This window comes from Cryptotermes secundus, unplaced genomic scaffold, assembly GCF_002891405.2.
Source record: "Cryptotermes secundus unplaced genomic scaffold, Csec_1.0 scaffold339, whole genome shotgun sequence".
In the NCBI taxonomy this organism is placed as follows: Eukaryota; Metazoa; Arthropoda; class Insecta; order Blattodea; family Kalotermitidae; genus Cryptotermes; species Cryptotermes secundus.
The window spans coordinates 270,697-298,265 of NW_019725004.1; the positions used below are offsets into that span (position 1 = coordinate 270,697).

Here is a 27,569-nt window from a genome sequence, read left to right on the forward strand (position 1 = left end):
GTTCACAACTTTTCTTAGAAGTTTCTATAAATAGATAACTGAGGAGCAAGCTATTTCAAGGAATACCGGCTCCAGTCTAGGAAACCGAGATTAATGGCTGTGGGGATTCATTGTGCTGATCACGCGACCTCTATCCGCTAAAGTTGGCACTAACTTTGCCTACATGCGGTGATCGCTTGGTCGGTATAGTTCGCTTGCGGACTAACAACACAGATTTTTTTGTTTGTTTTGTTTCTATAAATGTTGGCATCAGTATAATGGAAAGTTGCATAACAATCTAAAATAAATTATTAGGTATTCTATACATGACATACTCAGGATGTATCATAGGAAGGTCAAGTCTGTCCCTCTAGGACCCTGATTTGGAGATCTAAGTGAACACGTTTAAATGAAATTCTATAGTGGTACTTGGTAATTCAAATCAAAACAGGAATGTATGTAATATTTAGGAATATAATTCAAACCTTTGTCATGCAGAAAGTTCAGAGCAAGGCTGATCTCAGCTGCATAGAAACGTGCATGCTCTTCTGGAAGCCTGCGCTGCCTCTGCATATGGAACATGAGATCTCCTCCTCGAACAAATTCAATGACAAAGAAGAGTCGGCTTGGTGTTTGGAAGCACGAATGCAGTCCCACCAGAAAGGGGTGGTTTGAGGCTGTCTCAAAAACATGCTTTTCTGTCTGTACCCAATCAATATCCTGCAACATAAAATACAGTAGCAGTCGCAGCTGTCGTGAGGCTGAAAGCTGGGAAAAGCTGAAGAAGTTTCAGTGATTATTGGCACACTTCTTAAGCTGAAAACAAAGAGGATACATTGGTTTTAAACATGGTGATCATTCAAATCATGGAGGATAAGATGCATGGGACACATAACTTGTATGGAGGAAATGAGAAATACACAAAAGTTTAATCAGAAAACCTGAAACAAAGAGACCATTTGGGAAGAACAACACATAACTGGTAGGACAACATTAAAATGGACCCTAAAGAATGGTGATGTGAGGGTGTAGACTCAATTCATATGGTTCAGGAGAGACCCCAGCAGTGGATGGGTGTGAACACAGCACTGAAAGTGCAGGGTGTTTACTGACTAGATGAGTGAGTATTTAGCTTCTCAAGAACAACTCTGCTCCAAAGAAGTTAGTGTCAGTTTGAAAATGTCTAGAGTTTCCTGAAATTAAACATTCTCAATGTCACATAGCTATATGACATGTTATGGAAACAAAGTTTATTTCACTTTTTAGCTGTCTGGGTGTATACACAATCTTGTATCATATTTGTTTCTATCCATGGGAAGTATTAAAAACAAGCATGAACAAACTATAAAGATTTGTGAATATGTGTTTAAAACGCATTTTAAACATAAGATGGCAAGACACAACATTAAATAACTCTCTGTGAGAAATCACGAAACAAGAACCAATTGACATCCAAATTAAAAAGAGAAAATGGAGATGGTACAGGCATACTTTAAGGAAAAAGCTGGCTCCATAGAAAAAAGGTGCATTAGACTGGAACCCCCAGGTGCTAGAAGGAGAGGACAACCAAGGAAAACTTGGAGAAGGACAACAGAACAGGAAATAACAGATATAGGAGAGCGGTTAAGGCATTGGCAAACCAGAGGAGAAGATGGAGAAGCTTCACAGGAGCCCTATGTTCCACTCAGAACTAAAGCAATTAAGTCAATCTGCATAACATTCACAGACCATCAGAACAGGGGAGGAAGTGATAAATTTAGAAAAGAACCAAAATGAAATATGTACAAGTCTGTGCTTCTAGTAAGACGAAGACCTTGCATTTACAACATAATTCCATCAACAATGCAATTATTACTATCACTCCTTCCCTTCACGACATGTAGCTGCATTGTTGACAAAATTATATTGTATATGAAAGATATATGACGGGCAGTCAAAAAGTTCCCAGAATGGTGTACAGCACTCTAATGGTAGGACATATGGCAATGCTTATCTAATCACTTTCAAAGTAGGACTCTTGCACACACACTTGCTCCATCGATCCTGCCATTGTTGGAAGCAGCAGTGGACGGCTTCTCTTGGAATCTTCTGGAGTTCAGCCATTGCATTTGATTTGATGTCTTCCATGGTTGTGAAACGTGTCCCATTGAGGGCCATTTTCAGAGTAGGGAACAGCCAAAAGTCACTTGGAGTGAGATCCGGAGAGTACATGGTTGAGTGAGGACAGGTATGTTTTTCTTGGTGAGGAATTGCTGCACAACAAGCGATGTGTGGCTCGGTGCGTTATCGTGATGCAGAAACCACTGTCCCTGCCACTTGTTGTACTGCTTCCTCTGAACCGCATCGTGCAACCTCTGCAAAACTTGCATGCAGAAATGGCCAGTAACAGTCTGTCCAGGCGGTACGAACTCATGATGTACCAAACTGTCGATGTCAAAGAATGCAAGGAGCAGCACTATGTCTTTGGATCTGAGGAGGCATGATTTTTTTGGGCGGTGAGACGACGCTGTGTGACACTCCAATGACTGCATCTTCGTCTCTGGGTCGTAGGTGAACACCAATGACGATCTTTTTGAGAAATGCCAGGTCCTGCGTACTTTTGTCAAATAGATCACCAGCGACCATCATGTGACATTCCATCTGATCTGTGGTCAGCTACCTTGGAACAAACTTCGCACTGATGCGTCTCATCTTCAAATCACTGGAAAAAATGGCAGGAATGGATCCATGAGAGATACCAACTTCTTGCTCCAACTCTGCGATGGTGATTCTTTGATCACATCAAATCAGTTTTCACACTTGTCCAATCATTTCTTTGGTTCTGGATGTTGAAGGTCTCCCGCTGTGCTGGTCATCCTCTAACGTCTCCTGCTCATTCTTAAACTGGGAAAACCAGTCGTAAACTGCAGATTTCTTTAGTGCAGTATCATCGTAAACTTGCTGTAGGGCCGATTGCATCTCTGAAGCAGATTTTCCCAATTTGGACATGAACTTGGATGATTGCACGCTGTTCAAACTGTGACATTGCGCCGAATGACGAACACTCACGTCTAATTCAAATGGAACAGTAATGACACTGCACACTGAAACCTGTCCAGACCTGCTGTGCCTGTGAGCAGACATGCTGAGCTCCCCACCACAACAGTGTGTGCACTATCTTATCGCTTGTTCTCTGTCTGCAGGGGAATTCCGGGAACTTTTTGACTGCCCTAGGTATTAATGTAACATGATGCTTGATCTATGTAAAGAAACGTTTGATTCATATAACACACTGTGTACATTTTAGTCAATAAAATTAATGTAATTCACTCACCTCATCATCCGTCACAAGGGCTTTCTTAATGACTTTCATGGCATATATCCGGTGTGTTTTCTTGAGTTCCACCATTAACACTTTAGCATAGCTGCCTCTGCCAATAACACGGATCAGTTCGAAGTCAACCAGGGAATACTGTCGCTGTGAGCCTGGTTCTAGAGATTCCTCACCTGGATCGAATATAAAGCATTTTCTTTAACAAAATTGCAATGTATGACGGTTAATTAAAAGCGAGCAGTATATGGTAAACAAATGCATTTAGCAAACACAAAAATGGCTACTGTGTGTTTGGTATTCACGTCTCCCACTTTTACTTTCCAGGTTTCAATAAAGAGTACTTCACAGAGGACTACTAATTGCAATCACATAAAGATTTACACTGCAGGTATAACTAAGTATAAGTGATTTCAAATATGTATATGTAAAGAAACAAGTACTTATGATCCACAGTTTCCTACAAGTGTTTCAAATTGAAAACACCTGTAACCAAAGACAAGACAGCACAGGAATGTCATCCTGAAACCGTGAAAAGACTGTCTGATACACTCTCAAACTGCTGGAACAAACAGGGTGATAACAGAATATTTAAAAGAGAGAGAGAGGTAACAGGAGATTGGAGACAACTGCTTAATGAGGTTTCAGGTAACATGCGTTTTTCATCAGATATTACTAGGGTGATGAAATCACTGAGGAGATGGCAGAGCATGCAGCATGCATGAGAGGAATAAGAAATGTATAAAAAATGTAGGTGGAAAATCTGAAGGAAGACTTGGGTGTAGATGTCGAGCGGCCTCCGTAGTCTAGAGGTAACGTTCCCACCTCATGACTCGTGGTACGCGGGTTCAAAACCGGCGGAGGTCATGGAATTTTTAAGAGCGGAAAAATTCAGGGAACAAGTCCTCCTGGAGGGACTTTAAGCCGTGGGTCCCATGTCATAGCTTTACGGCACGTAAAAGAACCTCATATCTCCAAAGGTCACTGAGCCAAATTCAAGGACATTTCCCGCCCAACAGTAGTCTCTAACGCCTCTGATAGATGGGGGAAGCATTATAGATACCGCTAAGCCAGTAGAGGCCGGACTCGCTGGCTCGGTCGGGCCTGATGGTACGCACCAGTATCGGTAGGGTATAGAGACTGGTAGAATATCATAGAGGGAAGCACAATGGACCAATACTAGTCTCAGTGCATGGGGAAACCCACCCTCTCCAATAACTAACTAACTAGGTGTAGATGTCAGAAAGGATGTATAGCTCATGCTAGAGTCCAATGTTGAGCTCTGTGAACATGGTAATGAATCTCTGGGTTCCATTCATTCATTCATTCATTCATCAGTAATCTGTCAGACGACAGGTCCACAATCTCTTCCAAAACAGTTCCTCCACTTGATGCGATCTTCTGTTTTTGGAAAGAGACTATCCAGGAAAAGTGATAATGTGGTAGTTTTCCCATTTGCTTTCCACATCGCAGTACAACAGCCGTTCAAACCACTCTGGTCACGCCTGTTGCTATACGAACTTGAACCATCTCGAGCATCATTTGTTCTGTGCTTCAAGTCGCTGCTGATGACGCTGCTTCCGGCATCAGTTTTTGGTTTTTGGTGTCTCTCTTCGTCTGATGCCCAACCTTTGACCTGTCCAGCAATGGAATCCCTGCCAGTAGCTACGCTGCCGCTGGTATAGCTCTCAGGGTCCTTAGCATACTCAAACCCCCTCACCACGATAAGGTGGAGACACCAACGAGGGGGTGGGTTCCATATAAGTGAAGAAATTTTTTACTGGCTTAGCCACCATCAGGTTGTTAAGATGGATCATATTGTGGTCTGCTGGGTTATGACACAATGTAGTCTTATAGGCAGATACTAATTTTTCTGAGGAACACATTGCCTCCATCTTTGGGCTTGTTCAGTGTGCAGGGTGGGCAACTGGACGAGTTACATAAGCAGACTGCAAGGAAGGCTGTCATTCTGATCCACTGGAGGAGGAAGAGGAATTAGAGCCCAATCTGGGTGAACAGGACGGTAAGTCATCACACTGTTGCCCTGAAAATGGCTCAATTTTCTCTTCCTTTCCTGTGGGTGTGAAGGCCCACTCCCTCCTTCAGACTTAGCACTTCAACCCTGAAGACGGAGGCAGCATACTCCTTCAAAATGTTGGTATCCACTTACAAGACTATGCAGTGTCACAGCTCAGAATGGTGCAGTCTGAACAACTGTGAAAACCTCAAGACTTACAAAAGGCCTCTGTATAATATTCTTAATTACTTTTTATGGACTTGGAACTTCATTGACAATATGACTTACTCTTTGTTGGGTCCTCAACGGGGATGCAATCTGAAGTAAGGTCCAATGGGGGCTCGGGAAACTCCTTTAGATCTGGTAAAAGTTCAGAAGTTGGAGTACCTGAAAATTCACCATAACAACAACAACAACAACAACAACAACAACAACAACAACAACAACAACAACAACGCCCAATATGTGATCTAAAATTATGTCAAAAAGTTTCAAATATTCTACATGAACATAACAGAAACCAAAATTTTACACACAGATTAACATGTTTACTGCTGGCAAAGGCAACTGGAACTCAATAAATATGCTTATCCTATTGTAACGGACGAAGAACAGTCGCTGCAAGAATAGCCGAAACAACAGGAGACACCGCTACGCTACCGCTATGCTACCGCTACGTGCAGCTGGGGAGGTAGGGTCAACATGTCACACTGCTCCCTCCTTAAGGCTGTTCGTCCCGAATAGCCTAACCGTACTTCCCCCGTTCCTTTTCTTTGGAAGCTCTTCTTGCAGCATCTCCTTTGTGTCCTTCTACTGTTTCTCTTCTCCCTGCTGCTCTGCTCTCCAACCGCCACATCTTCCCCCTTTTTATGGTTGCTCGTCTCGAGCAGCTCCATGATAAGGCGCAAGCCGTTCGAGGTGTACAACCAACATCCTCAACCTAGGGGTCTTCTGGATTCCGTAAACCACATCATTTATTCGGGTCACTACTTTGTAAGGACCTTCCCATGATGCTTGTAGTTTCGGCGATTTCCCCTTTCTGCGGGTTGGGCGATAGAGCCAGACTCGGTCGCCTTCGTTGTAACCTGTGGAGTTGGCCAGTTTATCGTATCGAGTTTTCATCCGGTCACTGGCAAGCTTCAGGTGTTGCCGGGCATAATTGTGGATGTCGTGCAGATGATCCACTAAGTCTGCTGCATAATCGGTTGTGGGTTGTTCTTTGTCTGGGGGTGCTCCAAACAGCAGGTCGCAGGGTAGCCGTAGTTCTCGTCCGAACACTAGACCAGCAGGCGTCAGGCCCGTAGTGTCGTGAGTGGATGCCCTGTAAGCTAGGAGAAAGAGGGGTAACCTCTCATCCCAGTCCCTTTGGTGCGATGAGACGACCTTCCGCAAGTGCTCCTCGATGGTCTTGACGTAGCGTTCCACCATGCCATCCGACTGTGGGTGCAGGGGTGTGGTGCGCGTCTTGCTCACTCCCAGGCGTTGCAAAACTTCTTTCAGTAGATGAGACTCGAAGTTACGGCCTTGGTCACTGTGCAACTCTCGAGGTATGCCGAAGCGGCAGAAGAAGTTGGCAACCAGAACTTCCGCTATTGTTGAAGCCTCCTGATTTGGGATGGCGTACACTTCCGGCCACTTGGTGAAGTAGTCCATAGCGATCAGTAAGTATCGGTTTCCTTGGTCGCTTCGTGGGAAGGGCCCTGCGATATCAATGGCTACTCTCTCGAAGGGAGCACCGACATTATACTGGTGCATTTGCCCACGATTCCTGGTCCGCGGTCCCCGACTGGCTGCACATGTGTCACACTGTCGACACCATTTCTCAACATCGGTTCTTGCTTGGAGCCAGTAGAATCTCTGTCGAACCTTATTCAAAGTTTTGTTGACACCGAAGTGACCTCCTGACGGTCCACCGTGCAGTTCGCTCGGAACGTCCTTCACCCTGCACCGAGGAATAATTACCTGGGCTACTTGACGCCTTCCGGTGACGGATTCCCAGTCACGCTCTAGTACGCCGTTTCTCACAGTGAGCGATTTCCACTGGGCCCAGTAGCTCTTGTACATGGGACTCCGATCCGCGATGTCCTGCCATTTCGGTCGTTGGCCGTTTTCTACTTCCTGTAGAATAGGCCCTATGTCTGGGTCTTTTAGCTGTTCCTCTCTTAGAGTAACAGGGTCCCAGCCGGCTGCCAGTAGGGTTCCAATAACGCGTATTTGCTTTACCTCTGCCCGCATCTCAACTTTGTGGCAGTGTGCACATTGCTCTTGGCAGGGTCGTCTAGAAAGGGTGTCGGCGTTGTTATGTTTTCGGCCCTGACGATGCTCCGAAGTGAAGTTGTACTCCTGTAGGCGCTGTATCCAGCGCGCTGTTTGTCCCTCTAAGTTCTTGAAACTCATAAGCCAGGTGAGCGCAGAGTGGTCCGTTCGCAGATGGAACTGTTGTCCGTAGAGGTATTTGTGGAAATGTTCCAGTGTCCTCACTATGGCAAGTAGTTCTCGACGGATGACACAGTAGTTTCTCTCTGCATTGTTTAGCATCTTGCTGAAGTAAGCTATGACACGCTCTTTTCCGTCCTGGATTTGAGAGAGAACTCCTCCAATTCCGACATTACTTGCATCTGTGTCCACAATGAATTTCTCTCCTGGCTGTGGGTAGAGTTCCTAGCTACAGATCCAGAGGTCCAGGGTTCATTCCCGGTGATACTAGATTTTCCGAGAAGTAGTGGGTCTGGAACGGGGTCCACTCAGCCTTGTGAGGATAACTGAGGAGCTATTTCAAGGAAACAGCGGCTCCGGTCTAGAAAACCGAGATTAAAGACCATGGGGATCTGTTGTGCTGACCACGCGACACCCTCTATCTGCAAAAGTTGGCACTAACTTTGCCAACAAGCGGCGGTTGCTCAGTTGGTATAGTTTGCTTGCGGACTACAGGCCACAGAGTTTGCTTTTTTGTTTTGTTCATACAATTCTGTTCCTAGAAACATCTACAATTTATTTTACAAATGTGAAAGCATTGAGTCCAACTGCAGATTACACATACCTGTAGCTATACTTCCTGCTATCCAGAGAGTTATTAAAGTATTCAGTACAAAAAATGCCAACCTAGTATATCTAGATTAAAATTCATAAGCAATTTTCAAGATGGCTTTAAGGAATTATCTTCTTACACATGTCTTTTATTCTACAGAAGAGTTTATATCAGATTATTAGGTTCTATTTCAGTCTTTTGTATCGTCTACTTTTTAATCATGTATAATCACATTTTCTTATACTAGATTCTGTACTTACTTTGTCATTTACAAGGTGGTTCAAATATGACCAGTCCTGATTTATGTGTAAACAAGCCGCACTGTGCAGCAACTGTGACCTTGAGAGAGTGAAGCCACAACCCCCACCCTCCCTCCTGTTCAGGTTAGAACCTGTTCAGTCCTGTCTGGGAGTTGCGAGAGTGATGAGCAAACAGAAGGTACCGTGGAGCGTGGAACAACACATTGTGATCAAATTCCTCATTGGAGAAAACATCCCATCCACTGAAATTCACCACAGACTCCAACAACAGTATGGGGAAGAGTGTCTCTCACAGACCCGTGTGTTTGAGTGGTGTAAGTGCTTCAGAGAGGGCAGAGCGCGTGTGAACAATGAACCGCATGATCGTCGGCCATGAACATCCATCACCGAGCCAAACACTGATCGTGCAGACGTGCTTATTCATGAGAATAGGCACATCACTATCAAGGAACTTGGAGCAATGCTGTCCATCAGTGTTGGTAGTGTAGAAGACATCGTGAAATACCACCTGCACTATCGCAAGGTGAATGCACGGTGGGTACCATGCACTTTGACGAATGTGAACAAAATGGTGTGCATGCAAGCTGTCAGTCATCTCCTACAGCAGTTTGAAGATGAAGGTGATGCATTTTTTTAAGTCTATTCCGTATTTCCATATTGAGGGGGTGGGTTTCCCCATGCACTTAGACCAGTTAGTGGTCCATTGTGCATCCCCCTTTAATTTCTACTGTATCCATACCCTACCAGTACTGGTGCTTACTATCAGCCCCTTTCTGCCAGCAAGGTTCCAACCTCCTCTGGCAGTGGTATCTAATAGTTAGTCCCTTTCTGTCAGAGAGGTCCCCCATCTACCGGAGGAATTGGAAACTACTTGGGTGGGAAATGTTGCCTAATTTTGCTCAGAGGTCTCCTAGAGACATGAGGTTCTTTTACGTGCCGTAAATCTACGACATGGGACCCACGGCTTAAAGTCCCTCCTGGAGGACTTGTTCCCTGAATTTTTCCGCCCTTAAAAATTCCACAACCTACGCCGGGTTTTTGAACCCGCGTACTACGAGTCATGAGGTGGGAACGTTACCACCATTGGATCGGAAAAGATCCGATCCAAGAAGAAGAGTGGTGGAAAGTGGGTAGCCTTCCTTCAAGACAATGCACGCCCCCATACGGCCAAAACAACAATGGAAACCCTCCGGAAATTGAAATGGAACCTTCTGACACATCCGCCGTACAGTCCCGATTTGGCCCCAAGTGATTTCTACCTGTTCGGAAGGCTCAAATCAGACTTGCAAGGCATGCGGTTTGTGGATGATGACACCGTCATTCAGACTGTTCGGGAGTGGATACGCCGCCAGCCACAAGACTTTTTTGAAAAGGGCATCAGGATGCTTCCAGAACGTTGGAAAAAATGTGTGGACTCCAGAGGGGAGTACGTTGAAGACTGACATGTGCAAGTAAGTGTTTGGCAATTATGGTTTTTAAAAAAAAGAATCAGTCCCAGTCATATTTGAACCACCTTGTATGTACTGTGTATATACTGCTATTTAATGTCTCTTTTGCTCAAGTTGCACTGCGATGTACATCTCCTGACATGAAGAAAGCAGTCTTCTGGGATATGGCACCGTGTAGATGTGGTGTTAACCGACGTTTTGGAGGAACATATATTGCCTCCATCTTCAGGATAGAAGGAAAAATAAGAAATCCACAAGCGAAGAGACAGTGAGACCAGGTGGCTTGAAGATGGAGTCACTGCCGTGAAAACCTCAAATCTTACATCTCCTGACATGTTTCATATTCACACATTGATGGACGAATGTTGGGTCAATGAAATGTGTGTGTCTGTGTAAGTAAGTCAGATACTAAGAACTTGTGTTCTCCAAATTGTTAAACTGTGAATAAAGGCTACTATGCAACCAGATCTATATAGTCTAGCTGAAACATACAATTTATATTGGAAGATCTACAATTTCTTATTCCTGGATGATTTTACTGGTAACTTACTGAGTGTTGGTGTCTCCCCATTTGTCTCTTCTTTGAATATAGGCTCCACTTGTTCATTACTGCAGGGCTTTTGTACCAATTTATGGCACTTTTTATGAACCAATAATTTACACTGTATACACTTGAAACCTTGGCGACCCAAACCCCAGATGCGGTCTTGGCAAAAGGCACAGAACGCTCGCTGAAATAGAGATAACAAAATTAAATAAGTAAATGGGCAACAACACTAATTATATTTACATCTATAGAGCAACTTGTTTCTATGTTGGCTCTTTGCAGTTCTCCAGTAGAGCAATGCCCACTGTCTTCTGCGCTTGTAAAATGAGATTCTTACTCTGAATTCACACATGAGTTCCAGGAACTAAACCTTGCTAACTGCATGGGTTACACTGCTTAAAAGACACCATGATTAGAAATACCAATACATTATATACTATATACTCAACTAGGAATACATTTCTTTTGGATGAAGTCCCGCAGTGTCACATTTACATTAAAACATAACTGAAATGTTCTTAAGTGATCACTGAGAGATGATAGTTTACAGAAAACCACGATTTATTTCAACAAAACAGATCTCCTACCAATTTTTCTATAATTATGTGAGATTATCTCTGCATGACACTTCCTCAAGATCCCTTCATTTAACTACCTTGAGCTTCTCTTTTGTACTGCAGCACATTAAGTCACAAGGTTACAAAACAATGGTTGGCATGATTGCAGGACTGTGAGACCTCTTGACATCATACACATGCTGCTGTCAACACCATTAAACCTGGACCTCAGGTTCTCACAGTGGTGGCTATGAAGCGTACAGCCTTCTGGGCTGTAACACCATATAGTTTACATGCAGTCTGACATTTCAGAGGAACACACTCCTTTCTTCTTCAGGGTAGAAGAGTAAGGCAAACATGAACACAACAGATTCTTCAGTCCTAAGAAAATGTTGGGCTCTCTCCAAAATAGATGGTGTTACAATCCAAAAGGCCACACCCTTCACCATTAAACCTGAAACTGTTTTATAAAGGGACCGAGGCATTTGAGAGCAGTGCACTGAGATGAATATCTTAACCTCACAGAAATAACAGGGGGATGAAGAAACCTGTAAAAGTAAAAGTAAAGCTATCCCTGTAACAGGCTGTGAAGCCCCATAGGGTTGTGAGACGTTGAGGGTTCCACATTATATAGACAATCGGCTCAAAGATGGCGGTAAGGTTGTCAGCCCCAGGAAAATTATTTAATTAATTCCTGGTACTCATTTCTGTTAGAGGCTGAGTCAACCCCAGGGACTTAGTGCAGCTGGAAGGATTAGGTCAAATGAAAAAAATTCAGTGACCTCATCGGGACTTGAACCCGCGACCTTCTGGCTTGTAGCATAGCCCCTCAACCAACTATGCTACCGTGTCCCCCGTGAAGAAACCTGTATGCTCAATAATTTGTACTCTTCATCAAATAATAGCAGGATGATCAAGTCTAGGTGAGTTCTTGTGAACACAGTCATGACGCTTCGGGTTTCATAAAATGCAAGGAATTTCTTTGTAAGTTGAGAGAGGACACGCTCTATGGGATCAATTAGTTTATCTGTTTCTCAGCCACTCAGTGTTTTCCTTTTTACGATCTCGGAAAGTCTATACACCAGCAAAATGAAATCAGAACTTACTCGGTTGAACCGCTTGGCTTGGAAGATGTGTCCATTCACACGGTACAGCTTCCTCCATCGTCTCGCCCCCCGCCTGTAGATACTCCCTGCAACACACAACATGAAAAAAGCCTATAAAGAAAGTAGAAATTTTATTTATTTATGTTTATATAATGAGATTGTTAGTAGCTCAGTCTTTATAGCACTTACGGTAGGATGTTGGCGGAAACATTAACTGGGAAGAATGGGGAAGGAAACGGCCATGGCCAAATTAAAAGCGCTATTCCTGGTATCTGCTGTGTGGGGGTGACAGACACCATGAGAGACCCCTGTCAGGACAGTCACGGTCTCCGCTGGGATTTGAATTACATACCTCCCGAGTACAGGTACAAAGTTTTACTACTTCAGTGAATTTGCTTGGTAACGGAAGTATCTGATGTAAGAACAAACCCCCCAAATCCGAACATAACAAGGATGGGTAAATAGAGCTCCATATATTTAACAACTGGGTCCTTGCATTCCCAGTAGGTCATCATATCAAATATTAGTACAAACACTGCACTCCATGGAGTTATAAATTCACTGTTCACAAACCTAATCAGCTCTAAAGACATTATATTGTTTGTAGACATAAATAGCAACAAAAATAAAAAATTACAAGTTTTATTATATAGAAAAGACGTCAAAACCTACTGGAGCTGTATGAGCAGGAAATGTAAACAAACATTTCAAAATTCATAACCAATATTGTCGTATCTGAGGTCCTCATGGTGGTGACTATGTAGTGTACGGTAGTAGCCATGCAGTTTGGAGACAGCCTGAGGTTTCAGAGGAACACAGTGCCTCCACCTCCAGTGCTATCCTTTGACCCTGAACATGGAAGTGATTCCTTTGAAATGTTGGACTCTCTGAACTATATGGTGTTACAACCCATACCCAATATACGTAACCAGTACTGATTTAAGCCATTACAAAACTGTGAATATACTGATGGTAAACTCCTTAATTATAACACCTGAAACAATGTGCAATGTTTCCTCTTCAGAACTTCTCCCAAGGGTCAAGCAAATATTACCAGAATGAACCAACAGTTGAGAAGTCAAAGGAATAATAGTAAATCTATCCCTGCAACAGGATGTGGAGGCCTACAGGGTTGTGAGACATCAAGACTCACATTTTCTAGAAAAATGGCTCATAGTAGGTGGTGAGGGTGTCAGTCTTTGGTGCTGGTCATCCTTTACCCACAGGAATATTCCTGGTACTAATTTCTGCTAGAGGCTGAGTCGAACCCAGGGACAAAAAGCGGCTGGAAGGATTAGGTCAATTGAAAAATGCAATGACCTTCACACAAACTGAACCCAGGACCTTATCCAGCTCAACCAACTACGTTACTGTGTGTCCCTTACTAATAATGGAAACAAATATTAATATTTTCTAATAATTCCTTAGACCTCTTACAACATTTGTACAAAACAATTGCCTTTAGCTTTCACATAGGCTTGAGGCAGACAAATGTTGAATGGCATCTGAAGGCGTGGAAGATGTTCTTAGCAGCTTTCTGGATGCATTAATTAGGTTAATAAGGGCCTGAACTTGGATACCATCCAGTGTTGCCTTTACACAACTCCAGAGAAAGAAGTCTAACAGAATGAGGGGGGGGGGATAAAGTGACAATGCAAATGGTCTTCCTTGCACTTTTAATCACTGGGGAGGTTTGCCATTTGTTTGTCACTTGTTATGCATAATTATGCGGGACAACAAATGTAAGTGCTCTAAGGAGTTATGAGAAAACATGAACATTTTCTCCTTGGTACTGATATTATGTTAGAATTTCCTTCACCTTTCTGAGAAGTGCTGATTAGTAAAATGCCATTCTATATTACTTGAAATGTTGTAACCATGGAGTGTCATCATAACTGTACTTCGTGGCAGTGCAACTTCATAACTGTCATGAACTGGAAGAACATTTTTCCCACATTTTCCTCACCACCTCTGGAACATTCTTTGCATTTGTCATACAACATGAAGCATTATTAAAATCTTATATAGCTTGATTTGAGTTTCATGTACAAAAGGGCTTATACTGACTGCTAAGGAGCGAAATTAAATTCTCTTACAGACCTTTCCGTGTAAGGTGTAAAAATTAAGTTGTCACGGCCTTGTAATCTGCTACTTCAGGGGTTTCCTGATTGTTTCTGCTAAGGTATGTCTGAATACATCACGGAGAAACAGATATAACCATGAATTGTATAGGCTATTTAATGAGCCAAATATTCCTAAATATATAAATATAGGTAGATTAAGCTGGGCTGGACATACTATATGCATGGCAAATCGTAGTACAGTCATGAAGGTGTTTGATACCAGACCTGAAGGGATTAGGGAAATTGGCAGGCCCAAACTGAGATGGAAGGATGGTGTGATGCAGGATATCAGGGGCTTTAGAGTGAAGAATTCGAGGAATGTGGCTATGAATAGAGAAGACTGGCTGAAGCTTCTAAAGAAAGCCAGGGTCCACAGAGGACTGTTGAGCCAATGATGATTACGACGTCTCAATACATTACTGTCCTGTGTCAGCCTTGATATGAAAGCTTGAAAAATTAGCAAAATATTTCTTTCCATTCATATAGTCTACACATTTAGATGTGTTTAAAATACAATTTAAAAAACATCTGTTATGTTTGTCATATCTGCCAATAAATCAGCAATGACATCCAAACTATCAAACTGGCTTGATTTGAATTCTGGACTGTAAAATTGCAATAAACCATGTCAAGGCATTCTGATTTTGGTTTAATTTAAGTCATTATGAAAAACAATTTTTTCTGAAGGGCTTAAGTGAACAATTATGCGCGGTTTTTGTCTTTATTCCGAACACAGTTAAATGTCAGGTCAGAGATGAGGTCTAAACTGAAGACTAAGGCTGTGGATGTGTTGGTTGGTCACACTTATTGCGCACCTCAGAGTCACTAAAGAAAGACTACAGACCTCTGATGGAACAATGAGAGTCCAAATGACCAACTAACCAACCAAACTAGCTCCATGGAATGCAGTAATTCTCAGCAAGATAACAGTTGCTCAGTCAGTCAAGAAATTCCCAGCATTTTATAGATCCCACAGGTTCATTAACGCGTTAATAAAAGCTCCTCCATTGGTTCCTACTCTGAGCCAATTGAATCCAGTCTACCTAACCCAGTGACCCCAGTGACCCCAGTGCCACTCTTGTCAAATAAATATTCTGCATGGGCTGGTACTGAACCTGGTTCTTTGTGCTGAAAAGTTTGGGTCTGATTATCTGAATAACAACATGGTCCTTTACTTTAATGACTCTCAAATATAATATACTCATACTTAAGTATTCTCTTGGGCCAACAAAGAGCTGGGCTGGATATAACATCCCTCCAATTCATACAGGTTTATTAAACAACAGATATAGAAAAATTATACAGGGTTATTCAAAAAGAATGAACCGATTTTATTACGCAATATTTTATTAAAGGAAAGTAATACAAAACTCCAGCCAAGTCGCAAGTATTCTACTCATAATCAACTTTTATTTCCTGTCTTACAAGTGTTCAATGTGGCCACCATCTGCAGCACGGGCAACATCAATGCGATAAGAGAATTCCTCCCAGGCGCGTATCAGCATATCACGATGCACTGAGTTAATCGCTGCTGTTATTTGATGTTTAAGCTCATCGAGGTTAGTGGGTAGCGGTGGAACATAAACGTGATCTTTTACATATCCCCACAAGAAGAAATCACACACGGTGAGGTCTGGGGATCTCGCAGGCCAAGCACAAAGAGCAAGGTCTTGGGCCCCCTTCCGACCAATCCATCGCTGGGGCACTTTTTCATTTAAAAAAGCTCGGACCATCAGGTGCCAATGGGGCGGTGCTCCATCTTGTTGAAAAATGAAGTCATGCGAATCTGCTTGCAGTGAAGTGAAGAGCCAGTTTTGGAGCATATCGAGATAGGTTTGTCCTGTAACGGTGTTTCCTTCAAAGAAAAAGGGACCATAAACCTTGTCCTGAGACACAGCACAGAAGACGTTCACCTTAGGGGAATCTCTTTCGTGCTCAACTGTTTCATGTGGGTGCTCTGTTCCCCAAATACGCACATTGTGACGATTGACTGTGCCGCTCAAGTGAAAAGTCGCTTCATCACTAAAAATTAAACGTGAAATGAAGGTTTCGTCTTCCATCATCTCCAGCATCGAATCGCAAAATTCCATCCGCTTCCTTTTGTCGTCATTGGTAAGTGCCTGAACGAGCTGCAGTCTGTATGGTTTCAAATGTAGACGTACTGTTAGCACACGCCAGACAGTGGATTGAGGGATCGCAAGCTCACGGCTAGCTCGATTTGTTGACTTCCGCGGGCTCCTCTCAAACGCAGCACGGATTCTCGCCACTTGTTCCTCCGAGACTCGTGGTCGTCCTGGACGTTTTCCTTTACACAGACACCCACTCTCTTGAAACTGTCGAAACCACCGTCGAATGTTCTTAGGACAGGGCGGATTAATGCCGAATCGCCTTCGAAAAGCACGCTGCACCGTGACAACCGAATTTGTTTTCGCGAACTCGAGAACGCAGAACGCCTTTTGGTGCGGACTCGCCATTCCGAGGGTAAACGAACAACTGAACGTTGCCGGAAGAACGACGCGACTTCAGCGCCCCTGTGGCAGCCATTCACAATTTAGATAACTCCTCTTTCAAATGGTCACTGACTCATTCCATGACGATGCTTGAGAACTGAAGCAATGCGTCATGAAATCGGTTAATTCTTTTTTAATAACCCTGTATTATCGCTAACATTGGGGGACCTTAGTCCATTTTCATGTAAATTCTTTCAATGAATGGATTATGGCAAATTAACACTCCAGACGAGAAATATATAAAAGGTAATTGAATCTGACAAAATGGAAGAAGCCAATACATTCCTTTTCTGTTTTTATATAGAATAATTTGTATTCGTCGAGCCAGTGGAAGACACAATTAAATTTTAATAAGCTTCAGATCCAATCCAAAACAAATGAAAAAAAACTTCAAACAGTCTGTACCAGTTTGCACCAGAAACACTTCCTTTTCATTCAGTAACTCTATTGTTTAATAATAAATTCTTAAAATACGTCTAAGAGACAAGACGTAAAGCGGGGATTTACATAAATACAAAACAGGAGATTCATAATTTGTTTTCTTCGTCTACCACCACCACCACCACCTCCATTATCATCAAGCAGTTCGGGAGCCGGGCCACTTGTCATGTTCGGTACTCATTCACCACAGTCTCTTCAAAAGCATTCCAAGGTTCCTTGAGTCCAGTTTTGTTATTTTCTAAATAATGTCTTCCATTGTTGTAGTTCAACTATTACATTATTAAGAATGTGCTGCCTAGCAACGGGAATGTGTTCACCGAACTGTTGCCCAGAAACGGCTCTGAAATATCCGCCTGCCTAGCGGTCGTCGCATAGTAACGGCTCTACACGCCGTTAACACAGAGAAACAGGTTGCGAAGATATGAAACTGAATTAACTTGATCAAGATAGAGTGAAATTAGGGGCTTAATGAAGACGATGCACAGTCGGACAGTGTGAGAGCAAGGAATTTCTTTACTAACAAAATTACGGTCGATCCAGGTACACTCTCTACAATGGAGTTACATAACAAAACCTTGCCTAATTGGGGCGGCGCTTCCACTTCCCCATCCCTAGCTCAAACTTGGCACTCTCCCTGCCTCCGTGACCTTCCTCTCCTATACACCGCTTCCTCCTCAGCATGGCTCACTTCTACCCTGAACTTAAAGGCAGCAGTGCCCTCCAATGTACTGTTAACCGCTTATCAAACAACACGGTATAGTAGAACCTTAAATCCAATATCAGAAAATGACATTCTTGTTATGATCAAAGTCCTGATGAGAAGCATACTGAACCGCACAACCGATGCGCTGGAGAAGTCGCCCAGAAGACTAGGGAGAATTATACAGGATACGAGAGAAGACAAATATTTCTGTCAGCGCGATATATACCGGAGTGGGATATTACGATAAGGTCCAATGATGATGAGCCATCAGGGTTTTGTGAAACAGAAACATTCCATGATCAGGCGAATAAGTGTAAAATTTTCAAGAAGGTTTCTATAAATGAAGTTATCGGTCAATGGTTAGTTAATCACTTTATTGGTATTCCGTCTACTGTCACCTAAAAGTTCATTAAAACTGAGTGAGCTATTCCTCTTCGCCGCAAACCCTTAAAACTCTCCAGAAAGGTCCATTTTATGCTCAAAATTGTATAAGACTCAAATAAATGCAATTTAAACAGTTAGATCAGGTGGAAAATCTGTTTAACAAAAGCTTTCCAAGAAATATAGGATGACCATAATTATTCATCACATTACAAACATACATAAAACACAATATGACAGAGATATTAAGAATAGTTTCCTACGTTTGAAAGAACCGTTGAGTTTCATAGTTCGGAACAGCTACTCGTGGCACTGACGCCGCTGAACAAACTACGCGGAAACGCAAAGTGGGTTTGCAACAGTAGAAGTCTCAGTGCGTGTTCAGACAACTGGGAGACGGAGTCTGCGAGCGCGGTACAAAGTTGTTACTGCCGGAATACGAACAGCTAAGTACCTGCAGGTGCCGGTCGTAACAGGCAATGTCTTGCATAGGAAGGGCGTCAGCACAAACACAGGCAGCAGGTCGTGAGGAGTGTTAGCTTCCGGGATATAACGCCATGTAGTCAGTTGAAAATCAACGGTCGTTTCGGAGTAACATTTCGCCTCCATCTTTAGGGTCGAAGAACAAGACAAGCAAGAAACCAGCGCGAATAAAGACGGAAAGGAGAGTCAAGCATAGCTCTGCTTGTCACCTGTCACCCGGTTTCTTACTTGGTTTACTCTTCGATCCTGAAGATGGAGGCGACACGTTGCTAGGAAACGTCGGGACTACACGGCATTATATCCCAGAAGATAATACTCTTCGTGACCACCGCTGCGAGAACCTCATATGCTACACAGACATTTCGTGAGCTTTTTCAGCTCTGACGGGGAAATCCATCTGTCGTATCAGCAGAAAACTAGAAATTCCCGAGACAACCATACACAACAAACTTCACTGTCGTTTCAAGCTGCAAACAAAATCCAAACCGAGACCAGCTCGGCAGAAACGGGTTCGCAGTGCCATCATCAGCCTGGACCTTTCTTTCAACGATGAATCAACCTTTCATTAGCTTGGTAAGGATAGCTCAGTCGGTATAGCGACTGGCTATGGGCCGGACGGCCGAGGGGTCACAGTTCGAGTCCGGGTAGTAGCAAGATTTTCTCCTCTCCACGTCGTCCAGATCGGTTCTGGGCCCACCCAGCCTCCTATCCAATTGGTGCCGTGGGTAAAGCGGGCGGGTCGTGAAGCTGCCCACTCACCTCCAACTAGTGCCGAAGTCAAGAATACGTGGATCTATATATCCACTCCCCCACACGTCTTCACGGTGTGAGAAGTCACTACTTGTGGGTGGCCAATACAAATGAGACTGCCTCACACTGAACGGGAGAAGCGGGCTGCAATAAAGGCTTATACAGGAGCAGTTCTCTCAAACACAGCAAAGTTTTCTTAACATTTCTCGCACTACATGTTGTTTCCTGTCTGTAATGTGATGCATGAAGTATGACCACGGACCTACAGATCGTTTTCCACTAAAGAACGGCCCAACAATGTGACAGAACCCGTTACTCGCCAAAACTTCTCGTCAAGAATTTATCTGAACACCCGATATCGCGGGCTGATCTACTTACTGTCCTCTCCTTGGCAAGGCATCCCCGGCGCTGTCGGCACATTGGGGAATACTGGAACAAACAAGAAAGAACGCACATATAATTCAATACCACTCAGCACTATGTGGGCAGTAGTCACACTCTGGGGAATGACGCGACCCACTGTTTACGAACTCACATCATTTCTAAATCTCTGCTTGACGAAAATGTTTCAAATATAGTATTAAAGCAGATGAATGGAACAGCAGGATAATCATGAATACAGATCCGGTAATTTAATTCTTTTAATTTTTGGTTTATTTAAGACGTTCTCACTATTACAGATTACAGGTCCATGAGCCTAGAACTCCTCGTCAAGCACTATTATCAGGATCATAAAATCATGGATGAGATTGGTTCGATATGTAGAACGCGCGCTAAAGAAGCGAAATTCATGGAAACTTTTGGTAGGAAAACCTGAAGCAAACAGACAACTTCGAAGGATTATGCGTAAATGTAAGGATAACATTAAAACTGATCTTAAAGAAACAGGATGGGAAAGTATGGAGTGGATTCATCTGGCTTAAGATAAAGACCACTGGCGGACTCTTGTGAATATGGTAATGAATCTTTGGTTCCACAAAATGTTGGGAACTTTCTGACTAGTTGAGCAACTGCTAACTTCTGCAGAAGGACTATATTTCGTCTGTTACTTGGTTAGCATCGAATGATGGGTTGATCAGTAAATAATAATTTTAAAAAGGATCTGCAAGGCGGCGGCCGTGGCCTAACATGAAGTACTCTTATTATTCCGGCATCTGACAGGAGAGCCCAAGACAGAAGGTACGATAATGTGCATCAGGACAATTGTACACTCAGGCGGCGGTGAGAGATAAGTATGGAGCAATGGTAGAACTATGATTAGCAGGGGAAAGCCGAAGAAATTCGGAGAAAATCTGTTTCAGTGTCATCCCATATGAAGTCACTGAGGACTGAAGCCGGGTCTACTAAGAGAGAAGCCAGCGTCTAAATATACGAAAATCACAGGCACCTCAGCCGGCGTCATTAATATTTCCTTTTTGCGGTAAATGAAAACAGAGAAGAAAACAAAAGTTGATGATGGCCAAATAATTTATCTAAGTTGTATCTTGTGTAAGAATCTGATGTGTACATGGAAGGGGAGAAGGGAAAGAAACACATGCCAGGCAACCGACGTAGCAAGAAATCAAGCCAGCCTTCAGATCATGCCTGTCAAACAAGTGGGACGTTTTCTAGACAGCGCTGCCGTGAACGAACTAACACGTTACGGGGCCGGCACAATTGATGGGAAGACCGTTCAAGCTTTCCACATGAGTGGTGCTCACAGAAACAAAAAGGGCATACTGTATTACTTCGTACAAGAATCTTCTAGAAATGTAGAAGTTCTTAACAGATCTACCGAAAACTACAGGGCTGTTTTTAATAATCTTTAACGGTATTATTTCAATTACAAACGTATATTTGTGGACCCTCGAGTGCCACGATAGCCGGTCACAGTGGCCGCGCGGTCTGAGGCATGAACTCTCTTCCCTATCTTTAACGCTGGGATCGTGGGTTCGTATTCCTCTCAAGGCGTCGATGTCTGTGTGCGTTTATTCTGTTTGTGTTGTTCTGTGTGTGGGCAGCAGCCTTGCAACGGGCTGATCCCCCGTCCAAGGAGTCCTACCGACTGTGTGGAGGATTAAGAAACTGAAAAAGCGACCAAGGTCTAATAAGAGGACTACATAGCCATAGACAGACAGACAGAGAGAGACACATAGATAGAGTGCTAGAATTAAATTAATTACTTAAAAATTTAAATACGTACATAGATCAATATAAATGAGTCATAACACTTATAAATAATTATACAACAAAATTAAGTAATTATTCCTGGCGGTTTTTACCTTGTTTTGATGATGAGGTCAGGATAATAAAGTAAAATTACATAAAAAGTTCCGAAGGCATTTGCGATTCGAATAGTCCTACTTTAGACACAACGTTATTGTCCTGAATATTATCTTGTACTGTGTCTGCGAACGTGTCACAAATTCTGGAACTGCGTAGCAGGTTGTGCGGTTGCTTTCCGACAAAGTGCCCTATAAACTCACCAAAGGAGGATATTCGAAAATCCAACTTACTTCCTAACTATCTGTGTATGGTTCTACAGCCCTTTGTTGGACCTTGGCAGTTAACCTATACAAAGTCGGCAGGACCCCTTGGATTGGGGGATCAGCCCGTCGCAAGGCCGCTACCTACACAGGACAACACACACACAGAAAGTTCATGCCTTAGACCTCGCGGCCACTACCATCGACATTACCTAAACTAATTAATTCAACACAGCAGGATCTTTCTTGAAATGCTATTAGTTGCTCAGATGGTCAATATTCCAGAGTTCTGTGGACCCACAAGATAGCCACAGCCTTTCTGTTAGAGACTGAGTCGACCCCTGGGCCACAGTGTGGCTGGAAGGATTAGGCCAATTGAAAAATCCAATGACCTCATCGCGAGTCGAACCCGTGACCTACCGGCTTGCAGCACAGTGCCTCAACCAACTACGTTACCGCATGACCTAAAAAGATCATGACTGTTAAGGAAACTCTAACAACCGCCTTGAAAATTGTATTCGGGAAGCTTCGAATCTCAGGAGATTTACTAGCTTTTTGGTATGTTTTCTGTCTTTCCTCACTCCCTCCAAGTGAATGCATAGAAGTACCTTAAAGTAGGCCTTTCAAAACCTTATCTACTCGCAATTTTTGTTTCTCTTCTTAATATACGGTATAAATCCTATGGATTTGAAATAACGTCGTTAAATAAGCGAAGAATCATAACCAGTTGGTCGGGGAACGTAGTTCAGTCAAAAGAAAACAAAACAGCAGCGTCTGGTGCAGATGTGTTTGCTCCACCAATAAGATTGCTTCAATTCTTCCTGTGTGAAGGTGGGAATGATTTTACATGGAGTCTACACCTACACAGGTTCACGTCTGCGTATGCATGTTATTCCACCTCAACGAATTTCCTTATGAAGTGACGTGGAGACGTGTTTGAAAACTACAATAGCACCTCGCATTTTACTGCTTTCAAACTTCTGGCGTTTATCTATTTCCTTTTCACACGACGACAACAACAAAATGCATATCCACTTCTGAATGGAGACTCGATTTACACACATTCTTATGCACACCTTTCATAAAAATTTACGTTATTTATTCACTCTCTCACACGAGAGGAGAGAGAGCAGTGTTATGTTGATTTGCAACAGGCCATGGGGAGTGGAAGTAAAGCTTCACGCATTCCTACTCAAGGCGTGACTAGGTTCACTCTTCCTCCGCTCTATACAGGGTACTACCACTGGACAGCAGGCTGTATGGGCCCAAGCGCCAGTCTGAAAGTGGCAGAGAAGAAAAATCTCTGCCCCAGCCGGGAATCAAACTCCAATCATCTAAGCCATACCCAGTAACGTTCCTGACTGCGTTATGCCGGATGTCACAAGCCAGAAGAAAACTTATCTGGGAAATCGGTGTTTGTGACTGTGGATCTCATTTCAATTTTAAAAGAAATAGGTTCATGGCGAGATAAAAGTTTCAGATCCATTGGTTCTACGCGGATAGCAACGGAACAACCGATGCGCAATTCTTTTGGAGCGGAGCAACCACCTGATGTGTATTCTAGCTGCCCCACCCCAGTACAGAAGCATTGATCGCCCGTTCTCCCTCTTCAGAACGCGTCCCGGACTGAAATACCCAACCTTTTGTCAACCCTGACCAGGCCTTGGCCTCATTAGAGCGGAGAAGCAGCATTATCACACCTGAAAAATCGTATCTCCCGCTGCAGGCCTTGGATTATACACACATTATTTCACAGGAAAGATGGCGGAGACAAGATCGTTATGAAACAGTAGCGGAGAAAACGTCGTATAACTCAAGAACCAACAGCTATGGAGATAAACCCAATGCCTCTCTATTGGGGGTAATTCCTTACATTATTCCAGTTAACCAAGTCACTGTCATACAATCACTGAATTTGGTCTCGAGGAAATGCACTACCTAATTCCAGCTGACCGAGTCACGGTCATACAATCACTGAATTTGGTTTCGAGGAAATACGCTACACAATTCCAGTTGACCGTGTCACGGTCATACAATCACTGAATTTGGTCTCGAGGAAATACGCTACCTAATTCCAGCTGACCGAGTCACGGTCATACAATCACTGAATTTGGTCTCGAGGAAATACGCTACCTAATTCCAATTGATCAAATCATGGTGATACAACCATTAAGAAATGAAATTATCCAATTTCAATTGACAGAGTCATGGCAGTATAACCATTACACTCAGAGAGAGAGAGAGAAAACTTGTATTCTGAGCCGTTCTCTGAGAGCAGACAGTACCATAAAACCATACCGATAAACTCTGAACCCGTCAACCAACGAAGACAATACTACTCTGTCGGCCAGGTTACGTTCTTGAAGGAAACTGCAGTTGGGAATAATGGACACTAAGGACTGGGCATGCACGCGGATGACAATCAAAAGCAACGACACAGTTATGGTAACGCAAGGGTTTTTTTATTGCTAGTGGGGTGCGACTAAGACCTAGCGCACACATGCAATTTTTAGTTTGCCGATAGTTGGGCACGTCGCCGAGAACCACTGCGTTTAATGGGAGTGCGCACACATAACGATAGCTGTTCCAACAGTCGGTGAGCAGTTGGGTTCTGCCTCAACTGCCCGCCGACCCAACTGTTGGTGATAACGCCGGTGTACATGAGCTGTTATGCGAGTGCGCACACATGAAACTTGAAATCGGGCACGATTTGACGCTGCATGCGGTATCGTAGTTGGTTGAGGCACTATGCTACAAGCCGGAAGGTCGCGGGATCGAATCCCGATGAGGTTATTGGATTTTTTCAATTCACCCAATACTTCCAGCCTCACTATGGCCCTGTTGTCGACTCAGCCTCTAACAGAAATAAGTACCAGGAATATTCTTCGAATGTTGTTGGCGGTAAAGGGTGGCCGGCGCGTAAGGCTGACAACCTTACCGCCATCTATGAGCCGATTGTCTAGAACAGCCCTGTCCAACGCGGCGCCCGTGGTATATTTTTCTGGTGCCCTCCGTAACCACATATAATTGAGCCGATTTTTAATATTAATTCAAATTGTAAGACAAGAGACAATTCAGGGAACAAGTCCTCCGGGAGGGACTTTAAGCTGTGTGTCCCGTGTCGTAACTTTACGGCACGTAAAAGGACCTCATATCCCCAAAGGGGATCACTGAGCCAAATTCCAGGACGTTTCCCGCCCAACAATAGTCTCTAAGGCCTCTGATAGATGGGGGAAGCATTATAGATACCGCTAAGCAAGTGGCCGAACTCGCTTGCTCGGCGGGACTGATGGTACGCACAATTTATCGGTAGGGTATAGAGACTGATAGAATATCATAGAGGGAAGCACAATAGATCAAACTGGTCGCGGTGCATGGGGAAACCCACCCTCTCTAAATAACTAACTAACTAACTAACTAAGACAAGGGACATTTTTGAACGTCTGAGTACTGTTAAATATTTTCGAAAATTATTATTATTATTATTATTATTAGTAGTAGTAGTAGTAGTAGTAGAAGTACTAGTAGTAGTAGTGTGTGGTGGCGCCCGCACCTCCATAGGCATCAGTGAATTGTGCCCGAATACATAAAAACGTTGGACAGCACTGGTCTAGAAAATGTGGGAACCTCGACGTCTCACAACCCTATGGGCCTCCACGGCCTGTTACTTTACCTTTTTACTTTTTCTGTGTTTGCAATAATAATTCTAGAAATATTAAACTCCAATCTCCTTCTTGTATTCTTGTACAGGAAATGAGGTTTCAGCAGAAGCAACAATTCATGAAAACTATCAACACTCATCCTGCAATAACTGAAAAATTTTGATGGGTACTGTCTCAGTTCATGGTACAATGTGTAAAATTTTCCTTTTAACAGACGTTCGCTACAAATGGGGTGAACCCAATATCCCCGCTTCCCTTTTTCCTGAATCTTAACAACAATGCACAGACTACTGCTGTACCGTACACACCCACGCTGCGACTGACCGAGTGCTCATTGGCTTACACTTGTGGACAACTCGAAACTGTAGGTGTGCGCACGTCCCTCAACAGTCGTTGGGCCTTCACGCTCGTGCACAACTATTGGCCAACTATCGGCCAACTGTCGGCGAACTAAAAATTGCATGTGTGCGCTAGGCCTAAGTCCCTTGTACTGAGGCCACTTCTGGACTATTGTACCAGCCCCAGATGATAGGTGAGGGTGATTGTGGAGCTATTGGTGGAAATGAAGATTGGCAGTACTCGGAGAAAACCTGCCCCAGCGCCACTTTGTCCACCACAAATCCCACTTGACCAGACCCCGGGATCGAACCCGGGCCGCCGCGGTGGAAAGCCAGCGATTAACCGCTTGAGCTATGGCGCGGTCTTAAGGCAAGGGTTACTGTTGTCCTTGTGCTTAATTAATTAGGCACTGCCATGAAGATATTTGGGGGGCAGTGGAGGTATAGCTCGACCAATTTGACCTAGGCACTAGATGGAGGTGGGTTGTCAGCTTCACGCTCCGGTCGTTCTACCCCCGCTACCCATTGTGTAGGAGGTTGGATGGACTCCAGAGCCAGTCTGGATGCTGTTGAGTAGAGAAAACTTTTACCCCTGTCAGGGCAATTGATTGTGATTAAAATAAATTGTAAAAGGTGTAAATAAATCAAATCGTTCAATCCAAAACTCACTATTATTAGTCACGGAGCCATAAATTCGTGACAATATCTTTGTAACTCCGTATCAGTATCTTCATCCAGATTAGAAATTTCCCCCATGTAAATAAAATCAGTTATTTGTTCTATTACGCTTTCATCCGTGTATATTTCCACTCTCTGAATACCGCGTCTGCACATTTCCATCACTTTAGTGTTGATGTGCAAATTCTCACACCATATCCACGTACATGCAGGCTTGTTCAGATGATGTTCTGAAACCGTAGCTCATCTTCAGATTCTATTATTATTATTTAATGATCCAAATACAATAAGTTCCTATTTACATTACTTTATTACATAGCAATTGAGTTCCATGTTTTTGGTGTCCGTTTCGTTATTTGGTTGACGTACTTGTTAAAATATTCGGGGTAACCATATTGTTGTCTCACTCATTTACCGATACTGATAAGTTTTTAAATCTGTCCTGTTGAGTACATGATGTGAAATTTGTAATTACTGTATAAACTGTGTATTGCATTTATTAAATGTGTTTAAACAATTTCATCTGTGAAAATACGCCACAGCATTTCCTTGTTTACACTACCATTCGGAGGGAGCCGGGATAGCGCAGTCAGTATAGCGACTGGCTACGGGTTGGACGTGAGATGTCGGAGTTGGAGTCCCGGTAGGGTCAAGAATTTTTTCTTCCCCACGTCGTCCAGACCGGGTCTGGGGTCCACAAAACTCCTATCCAATGGGTATCGGGGGCTCATTCCCTGGGGCTAAAGCAGTCGGGGCGTGAAGTTGACCACTCACCTCCAGCTA

At 43.5% G+C, this 27,569-nt stretch overlaps 1 protein-coding gene across 4 annotated transcripts in view; it reads right to left on the reverse strand.

The window, feature by feature from the left end:
* Positions 1–27,569, reverse strand: part of LOC111863176 (atypical protein kinase C) — a 464,860-nt gene that overhangs the window by 135,935 nt on the left and 301,356 nt on the right. For all 4 annotated transcript variants that reach the window (XM_023849234.2, XM_033750950.1, XM_023849235.2 and 1 more), the window contains 6 exons: positions 20,022–20,072; positions 12,253–12,338; positions 10,593–10,773; positions 5,595–5,693; positions 3,293–3,465; positions 465–699 (listed from right to left, as the gene is read on the reverse strand). In XM_023849234.2, the coding sequence (XP_023705002.1) occupies positions 465–699; positions 3,293–3,465; positions 5,595–5,693; positions 10,593–10,773; positions 12,253–12,338; positions 20,022–20,072 (825 nt within the window). The remainder of the gene's footprint in view (positions 1–464; positions 700–3,292; positions 3,466–5,594; positions 5,694–10,592; positions 10,774–12,252; positions 12,339–20,021; positions 20,073–27,569) is intronic.